General features: G+C 35.0%; 1 protein-coding gene across 2 annotated transcripts; it reads left to right on the top strand.

Annotated features, from left to right (window-relative positions):
• Window positions 1-1866: 1866 nt before the first annotated feature.
• Window positions 1867-10009, top strand: LOC107878202 (fimbrin-5). 2 transcript variants are annotated; one of them, XM_016725124.2, is made up of 14 exons: window positions 1867-2284; window positions 2930-3100; window positions 3453-3697; window positions 4050-4221; window positions 4314-4352; window positions 4448-4516; window positions 4635-4751; window positions 5789-6000; window positions 6841-6996; window positions 7075-7274; window positions 8302-8459; window positions 8543-8639; window positions 8807-8898; window positions 9626-10009. In XM_016725124.2, the coding sequence occupies exons 1-14, from the start codon at window positions 2198-2200 to the stop codon at window positions 9779-9781; spliced, it is 1971 nt and encodes a 656-aa protein (XP_016580610.1). In that variant the 5' UTR covers window positions 1867-2197; the 3' UTR covers window positions 9782-10009. The 2 variants fall into 2 exon arrangements, with proteins under 2 accessions (XP_016580610.1, XP_016580611.1); XM_016725125.2 differs by lacking the exon at window positions 2930-3100 and having other exon boundaries at window positions 1873-2284.
• Window positions 10010-10292: the final 283 nt, after the last annotated feature.

Below are 10292 nucleotides of genomic sequence, written 5' to 3'. Positions count from 1 at the left end.
GGTACCTAAAGACATTTGTTAAAAAAGTTAATAATGATATTATAGTAAAATTAATAATGATAGTATAGTATATACAACAACAAAAAAAATTATATACACTACATTATCATTATCAATACTGCAACAGATGAGACATCTGTTGGATTAAGCTTCAGGTTTTGTCCCAGTACTGTAACATAAATTTCAACAGATGACTCACATGTTGGGATTCATATTACAGTATTGGGAGAAAGCCTAAAGGTGATTCTAACAGATAAGTCATATGTTGCAACATGTGAGTCATTTGTTGCAACAGATGACTCACCTTTTGGGATTCATGTTATAGTACTAGAACAAAAACTAAAGTTGATTCCAACAGTTGAGTCATCTGTTGCAATAGGTGAGTCATCTATTACAAAAGATTAGCCATATGTTGCCTCATCTGTTGGAATTTAACTTCAGGTTTATCCTAGTGCTACAATATGAATCCAACAGATGAATCATCTGTCAGATTCATCTTTAGATTCTTTTGTAATAAATGAGTCATATGTTGCAACATATGACCCATCTGTTACAATAGATGACCTATCTGTTGGATTCAGCTTTAGGTTCTATCCATTATTGAAAATAAGCAATAGCAGATATACCCAGATGAGAAATTCAACTAAAAATCATAATTTTACTTACCAAAATCACCTATGAAGCAATGCCCAGTGATATACGAACAAAATTTGGTCCAGTAGCAGCAGTAGCAGTAACAATAACAACAATGGTATGACAAATGAAGAAGAAGATGATGATGATAAACAAGAAGAGATGACAACGAAGAAGATGATGATGATGGTGATAAAGAAGAAGAAGAAGAAGAAGAAGAAAGCAGCAGCAATAAAGAACAACAATATAAGCGAACAGAGAGAAAATAAGAGTAGTGGTGGTCCCACATTTTTTTCCCTCTAATTTTAGTTATAATAGAGTTTATATTGGGTCAAAGTGTAAAATAAAAAACTTGCAATTCTCAAACTTTCTTAATCCATCATTTAATAACTGTCACCACACTCAATTGTAAAAACTTGAGTCAGCTAAACTTCATTTTAAAACTTTTTTTTCACCTATAATTCATTCTTCCCCTAAGAATATTATAATACCCCTTAGTATTTTGTTGTTGATCAGATAATATTTTGTTGTTGATCAGATCATTACGGATTCTTCAGACACACTCTTTTGTAGAAGGATCACAGACAGTAAAAAAAAAAAAATTGTTGGTACTTAATTATATACTTATGATACTATTTGTGTATTAATCAAAACAAAAAATATGCATTTTTTTGTCAAAATATTTAACTCGTAGCTAGACTTCAACAATAGTTTGCTTCTCCGTGGTTGCTTCTTTTTCTTTTCTTCGCCTTCGTCGCTTCTGATTTGACATTATACTAATGCCCCTAAATGTGTTGATATTATGTGGTTTTAACTCATTTTCACGTTATGACATCCAAATCGCTTTGAGAATAACAAACTGTTTGCATCAAATGATTTCTTATGACTTACAAATCAAATCAAAGAAAATGATCTTTTCAACTCTTTTACGTGTAAAAATGAACAATATCTTGTAAATATTTGTCAGAAAAATCATGTGAATGCATACAAAGTTAAATCTACAAAAAGGGGTTAACGGCAAATGAGTTATCAAACTCTGAGATTGATAGAGTAAGAACAAAAATAGGTTGGAAACTCAAATACCTAATAGTTCAAACAAACAAAAAAATCTGAATGCTTTAGGTCTTCTTTTTTTCACTCTTTTACTCAAAAAGAAACCAAGGAGTAACAAAACAAATAAAAGTTTTTTTTTCCATATGAATATATAGTCTAGTCCCTTATATTTCGCGGGTTCGATGGGTAAAACGATATTTTCTCGTTTCATTTTTCCTAGCAAATGCCCACTGGGAATCAAGATTCGTCCATCTTCTTTCCCGACACCATCATTTACTTTATTTACCAATCCCCACAAATTCTTCTAACTAATAATAAATCATGTGATCATCATACTAGAAAAAGTGCACCTCTGATTTATTTTTTCTTTAATTTGTATGGTTCTTGAATTTCAATCTGCATGCAATAATTCACTCATATTTTTTTCGAAAAAAAAAAAAAAAAAAGAAGTCTGGCATTGATTTTGTGAATTGATTTGCTCAGTGGGGATTGATTTTCAAATTTAAGGAGAATGTCTGGTTTTGTTGGTGTTGTTGTTTCTGATCAATGGCTTCATAGCCAATTCACCCAAGTCGAGCTCCGTGGCCTTCATTCCAGTGTACGTCTAATATTGTTTCATAATGTATTGTATTGTTTTGATGAACACTTACATTGATTGTATCGTTTTCCATTGTTTTGTAATGACGACCACTAGCAACATGAAGAATGTACCTGCAATTATAAAGAAAAACTAATTTACATGATAGATTTAATATACAAACAAAGGTGGATAAAGGGTAAAAAAGGAGGTGACAGAGTTACCTATTACATGTTGTATTGCTTGTGGTAGGTGGCAAGTTTTCCATGGAATTAGTCGAAGTGTGCTCAAATTAGCCAGAAACCATGGTTATCAAAAACAAAAAACAAAAAGAAAAAGAAGGGTGAAATAGAATTAATATTAGATAATAAGTAAGAGCAAGATGAGAAGGAAAAAACGGTAATAACGACATTGTCATACCAAATGTGTCGTTTACGTAAAATGACTGTTTTTGTGGTTACATAACTAGGGATTTGATGATAAGATATAATTAACTTTAGGTACCAATCAAAACAAACATTGTATTCAAGTAACAATACGATACAACACAATATGTATCAACCATTCAAACAAGTTGTTGTTGAGCTTGTTGATGGGGCTGATTTAATTTAGTTCTTTTATCCTGGAAAAATTTCCTGTTGTTGTTAAGTTGAAATTTGGTTACAGTTTGTTTCTGCGAAGAATGATTCTGGGAAAGTAACACTGGGTGATCTGCCACCCGTTATGTGCAAACTTAAGGCCTTGAAGGATATTCTCACTGCAGATGACATTAGCCAGATATTACATGAGTCATCTTCTCATATGAGTGAAGAAATTGACTTCGAATCCTTTCTTCGGGTGAGTACTAGAGAATTTTGTTGTGTTTTTGTTTATTTCCTCGTTCTCTTGGTTTTTTGCCAATATATATATTTGGCATTTAAAAGAAATGAACAACAACTCTGGCTTTTATAAATAAATTCCAAATATCATGAAGTTCGCAGTTGTCTAATTTACTTGACATGTTTTGCTTTCACTTGTTGCATCGTTATTGCTAGGACGTGTAAAACCAACGAGCTTATCAGCCTGTCTTAAGATGAAATTCTCGAATACATTTACTTGGTTATCCTGTTATTTTCTGATCTTAATTTCCTATGTATGTCTCACAAGTTCCCTGTGTCAACTGAAGTGTGATTTGTTTTTGGTTGGCTAGGCATATCTAGATCTACAAGGACGAGCTACTGCTAAATTGGGTAATACGAAGTTAAAAACCTCGTCCTCTTTCCTCAAGGCCAGAACAACCACAATTCGTCACAATATTAGTGAATCTGAAAAGGCCTCATATGTTGCACACATCAATAGCTTTCTCAGAGAGGACAAGTTTTTGAAGGATTATCTTCCTATAGATCCATCTGGCAATGAACTCTTTGAGCTCGTGAAAGGTGGTGTTCTTCTGTGGTAAGTGTTGCTTCATCTGCCCCAATTTAAGTGTCTTAGTTTGACTGGGCACAGAGTTCAAGAAATAAAAGGAGACTTTTGAATCATTGGTCTCAAATTAAAAATGTGTATAGTCTTTCAAATCTTGTGGTCTTAAAACTTTCCATGTAGAATGTCGGACATTAAAAACTTACTAAATATAGAAAGAGACACTCTCTTTGGGACAAACCAAAATGGAAAGTAAGACATTTAAATTGTGACTGAAAGAGTAATAAGGATGAATACGATGACTATATCTGGGAGATCCTTATTTAACTTAATCATTTTATCATTTGCATGTTTATTGATTCATTAACTATACCATGTCATGCAGTAAGCTTATCAATGTTGCCGTACCTGGTACTATTGATGAGCGTGCTATCAATACCAAAAAGGTTGTTAATCCATGGGAGAGGAATGAGAACCACACTCTTTGCCTCAATTCTGCAAAGGCAATCGGTTGCACAGTGGTCAATATTGGCACTCAGGATTTAGTTGAAGCAAGAGTATGTAAAATCTATGATAGTTATTACAATAGTTTTCCCACTTACGAACTATACTTAATCTGCTGAAATTTCTTTGTTTTTTGTTCTCTTAGCCTCATCTGGTTGTTGGGCTGATTTCTCAAATTATCAAGGTACTTTTCTACTACAATACCTGTTCCATATGTTCGTCATGCATCTGAAATTGTTACTCATATTATTTCTGATGTTCTTGTTTTGGAAAAATCAGATCCAACTATTAGCTGATCTCAATTTGAAGAAAACTCCGCAACTTGTGGAACTTGTGGAGGACAGCAAGGTTTGTCAATACTTGATTGGTTTTTCCTGTTTCAGTTCTAATGCAGAGCAATGGTATTGAAAGTTCTAATGCACCCTGAAATTAATGATAGATAACATAATAGTAGTAACATTTGCAGGATGTGGAGGAGCTCTTAGGTTTAGCTCCAGAAAAGGTTTTACTGAAATGGATGAACTTCCATCTAAAGAAGGCAGGCTATAAGAAGCAGGTCAATAATTTTTCATCTGATTTAAAGGTGAGAAAGTTCTACAAATTCGCAATCAAATTACCTTCTTAGAAATGAGTTTAAGTTTTATACACTGTCAGTGTACAAAATATTCTACACTATCAGGTAAACTTGATCTGCTATTTCAGGTAACCCAATTTTTATGTTAAAAATTGGGAAAAGATTTTTGTTAACTTGCAATAGCAGGTCAACTTTACCCGATAGTGTAGAATATTTTGTAGACCGATAGTACACAAAACTTACATTCCTTAGAAATTGGTAGGCATTATATTTCAAAGAACGTTTACTGCTTTCTAGGGATGAAGTTTACACTTGCACAGTTGGATGTATCTTCCTAAAAAAGTAACCCTGAGTTTCGCCATCTATTTAATTCATTCAACATGCATTGCTACTGTGTCTCTTTCTCATATTTGTCCCGACCGCCGCTGCGCTATTGATATGTGCTTCTTTGAGAAGAATGGAACAAGATAATTGGATTAAAGTTAGCTTCTTCCCTTAACATTTTCTGCTTCATTTGCACATTGGCTAGTCCCTAATGTAACCATCCATATGTAGCTGTTAAATCTGCAGTGCACTCCACTTAATTTATTAAGATTTATGAGCTGCTAATATAACACAAGCATATTGCTGGAATTTGCAAAGACAGCATGTAGCCATCAAATAATGTCATTATATTCTTTCTTCGTTAAACGATTAGCTTTTGTGTTTTGTTAAGGATTATGAACTTGAATTTGTCATAACACATGAAAGTCAGCACTTGCCTGTCTTCTTTCTGACTGAGGTGTAGAAAACTACTGATTTCCTTTCTTTAATCATACTTGCTTTTACAGCCTCGTATATTGTTTCTTTTTCTTAATTTGGACTTCAGTGAAGCTCAGGTGAAATAAGATTTGATAGACTGGTTTTTGTGCTCTGGCCTTCTCTAGCTATCTATCATCCTCTCTTGATTCTAGTTTGAGAGGAATTATTAGTCTGCACCTTACTTCGTCTGTGAAAGTAGAGTTCTCAAAACTCTATTCCTGATGTTTGTTCTCTGTTCGCTGCAGGATGGAGAGGCCTATGCTCATTTGCTCAATGCTCTTGCACCCGAACATGGTACAACCACCACATTAGATACTAAAGATCCAACTGAAAGAGCAAATTTGATTATTGAGCAAGCAGAGAAACTCGACTGCAAAAGATATGTTACCCCACAGGATATTGTTGAGGGCTCCCCAAACTTAAATCTTGCATTTGTTGCACAAATATTCCAAAACAGGTCAGATTAAGAAACTCTTTTCCATAAACCAATTATCTGAAACTTGAAATTTCTCTCTTTAAGTAGATAATGTGGAGGATGGTGATACATCTACGTCAATTTTTTAGTTCCTTAAGTTATAATCCGGTTTCATAACAAATATAATAGACCAAAAATCCTCAGGCTGAAAGGTGAGCTGAATTAGGACAAGTCTCAAGCTCAGCTTAGTTTCTGTTAAGATGCGGAATATGAGGCTTGCGGTCCTGTTCACCTTATCAGGGGAACTATGAATAGTTTAGCATGCGATATTCTTTTTAATCATTATTTCGGATTTTATGGAGCCTAGGGCTCAATGATTTTGTTCATTTGTAAACTCTTACTTCCATGATATCCTTTCATTTACTTTCTTCAGTAGCAATAATAGCATGTATGTTTATCCACTTTTGTTAAGCCCATAATGAATGCTACCAAGACATCCAAGCTTGAACTCTGATATGATTTAAGTAGCACGACGACTGCTGTTTAAGTTGTGACTTGTTTCTTCACTTTAGTCTTGGATTGAGAGATATCGTGACAAAAATACTAATAACCAATGTATACGCTGCTCCATTCAGCAGTTGATTTTTCCACTTCTAACTGATTTGATATCATCGAGAAGCGAGATAAAAACTTGTTAGGTATCCCAAGAATGTGTAACAATGAAAGCACACAGATTAAATAATAGATTGCATGTCCACTATTCAGGTGTTGATTTTGATGAATATCAAGATAATCCATTAAGAAGTTGATGTTTATGATTAGTGGGGTTCACAGTCGTGTACTTTTCCATTTATTAAAGAGCTAGTTTTTGTCATGGTACAGGAATGGATTGTCAGCGGACACCAAGAACATATCTTTCGCTGAGATGATGGAGGATGATGCTCAAACATCTCGAGAAGAAAGATGCTTCCGGTTGTGGATTAACAGTCTTGGAACTGATACCTACATTAATAATTTATTTGACAATGTCAGAACTGGGTAGGTACATATGCTTCTTTATTGGACATTATTTAGACTTTATAAATGTGATTTGATGGTAATCCTCTTAACATACAGGTGGCCCCTCCTCGAGGTACTCGACAAAATTGCACCAGGATCAGTCAACTGGAAGCAAGCAACAAAACCCCCTATTAAGATGCCTTTTAGAAAAGTTGAGAATTGCAACCAAGTCATAAGGATTGGGAAAGAACTGAATTTTTCACTTGTGAATGTAGCTGGAAATGATATTGTACAAGGAAACAAGAAGCTTATATTGGGTAGCGATTCTCTCTTCTGAACCTCCATTTACTTGCCAGTGTAGCTGAACTTTTCTTTATTTGACATATCATGCCCAGAATATGCTTTAGGAGTAAACAAATTTTGCGTGTGTGCATACTATCATCTACAATAGAATGCTATCAGAGTAAACAAATACAGGACATTTACACATGATCACATGCCCCAGTGCAGAGGTGTGATAGGTAGGCCAAAGAAGTATTGGAAAGAGGTGATTAAAAAGGAACATGACACAGTTTCAGCTTATCAAGGAGACGACCTTAGATAGGAGGTTGAGGGGGACATATATTGGGATGCTAGGTTAGCAGGAAGTAGAGTTTGGTCCAGCTTATCCTTCCATACTAGTAGTCGGAGTATTTCTCCTGTAGTTCTTGTTCCTCGATTTCTGCTCTTATCTGGCCCTTCTTGTACTTCGATTATCGTATCCTTTGTTTGTAGTTACTGCTCAGTTTGCTTTTGACATGCTTTCTATAGTATTTTACCATGGCTATTTCATTTCTGCTATTTCCCTTTCTGAACTGTTTTGATCAATTTCTCATCGAGCCGAGGGTCTATCGGAAATAACCTCTCTACCTCCAGGGTAGAGGTAAGCTCTGCGTACACCTACCCTCCCCAGACCACACTTTGTGGGATCACACTGGGTATGTTGTTGTAATCAATAATGTCAAAGAGGGTCCAGATACCAATTTGTAAGTGTTGAATATCATTAAAATTACAATATTACTAAGTTTCTCATTGTTAGCCTGTCGCTGATTCATCTTTCGATTTGATTTGTTATTCACTCTGATGGCATATCACTTAGAAAGATACATGGTTTCAGAAATACAGGGAGCATGAGCATCTGATTCTTCATTTTCATGCCAAAATTGTAAAGAGCTTTACGTTGTTAACGTGCCAAGTTGATTCTTTATAGTGAATATGATAGATATCACAAACATTCGGCAATGTGACTTTTAGATATGATTTAGGTATTGTAAGAGAAGTAAAAGATTCATTTTCTACTGTCAGCCTTTTTGTGGCAGCTAATGAGATTCACAATGCTGCAACTATTGAAAAACTTGAGGTTTCATGCCCAAGGAAAGGAAATAACAGATGCTGACATCCTCAATTGGGCAAACAAAAAAGTGAAGAGTGCAGGCAGAAAATCTCAAGTGGAAAGCTTCAAGGTGATTTTGAAAAAAAAAAGCTTCAAGCCTGATATATCAGTTTCTGTTTCACAGTATCTAAGTTCTTTGTTCTGTTCTGTTAGGACAAAAGTCTATCAAATGGGACGTTCTTCCTAGAACTTCTTAGTGCAGTAGAGCCAAGGGTCGTGAATTGGAGCGTTGTAACTAAGGGGGAAACAGGTACATTTAAAATATAAGGATTTATTTATATGCAAATAGAGAAGATTCAGTTGGCAGATTGGAAGAAAGATCTTCTTCTCTTTGTGACTGTGATTAAAGTAATGTGAATGACCACTTGTTTCTTTGGGCTTCGTGAAAGATATTGATAACTCTGAATGCAACTGCAGATGAGGATAAGAAGCTTAATGCAACTTACATAATCAGTGTTGCAAGGAAACTTGGATGCTCCATCTTCTTATTGCCAGAGGATATAATAGAGGTAACATATCAGATAACAAACTTCTTTTTTGTGCCCGTCTTTTGTAGACCATACCATATGGTCGTCATAAGATAAAGGCTCCAGTATAGTTTCAATTAAATGCTTCCATTACAGATGTTAGAGGCCTAACTATGCTGCTGGTTGATAATATAATAGAGTACTTAGAACTAAAAGTTGCATTATTTTGTTGTCATTAGCGTTCTTTCCTCTGTATATTGTTGTGTCGTTGTTGTTACTGCTCTCTTTTCTATATTCCCTTTTTCACACTACTTGGAAATGCTTTATTTTAAGCCAAGGGTCTTTCTGAAACAACATCTCTATCTTTACGAGGTAGGGGTAAGGTCCGCGTACATTTTACCCTCCCCAAACCCACTTGTGGGATTACGCTGGGTATGTTGTTGTTGTTAGAACTGAACGTAATCGATGCGTACTCATATAGACATGCCATATCCTGCAGACCAAGTAATATTGCATGCTACAACCCAGATTCATTCAGAAAAAGCTTCCAAGGAATCCCATGAAAAGTGCATTACATATCAAAACTGAGATGTTTGCATATTAATTCCTTAGGAGGTCATAGATACCATTAAGAATTGAACACGAAAGTCTAAACGTTCTTTTTTCGTGTTTGGTTTCATGTAATAGCATCGTAGCAATTTCTTGTCTATGAAACCTTAGCTTCCAAAGAATTCATGACTCCTAAGTCCAAACTGACTTTGGCAAACAGGTGAACCAGAAGATGATCCTTACTCTCACAGCAAGCATCATGTATTGGAGCTTGCAACATAAAGCTGATACTCCAGAGACCATCCCTGAAGAAGACAATGCTGCTTCTGATGAATCTCCAGCGGCAGCCACTGATGGTGAGAATGTTTCTCCCTAAATCAGAAAAGGAGCGGCAAGAAGACAGATAGATATTCATGAAAATAAATATAGATAATATTGTTCGTATTCACTGATGAATTGGTGGGAATGCCTCTCCTGATTTGGTCCTCAGCTATTGTTTTCACGAGGACAAATCTCATATATGGACGCTATAACATTGCATTATCTTATTAGTTTCACTATCCATGAGAGACTTGAAATGCATTTAATGGATGTGATAACAGCCTATCTATATGGATCACTTGATAATGAGACATACATGAAAATTTTTGAAGGATTTAAAATGCCGAAAGCATATAGTTCAAAGTCTTGAAAAATGTTTTCCATTAGATTGCAATGATCATTGTATGGTTTGAAGCAATCTGAACTCATGTAGTATAACCGTCTTACTGAATATTTATCTAAGGAAGGTTATGCGAATAATGAAATTTGTCCATGTGTTTTTATAAAGAAAATAACGTCAGAGTTTGTTATACTTGTTGTCTATGTCGATGGCGTAAACCTTATTG

This window comes from Capsicum annuum, chromosome 7 (genome assembly GCF_002878395.1).
Source record: "Capsicum annuum cultivar UCD-10X-F1 chromosome 7, UCD10Xv1.1, whole genome shotgun sequence".
NCBI classification, from domain to species: domain Eukaryota; kingdom Viridiplantae; phylum Streptophyta; class Magnoliopsida; order Solanales; family Solanaceae; genus Capsicum; species Capsicum annuum.
This window is presented reverse-complemented; position numbering and strand designations above follow the sequence as displayed.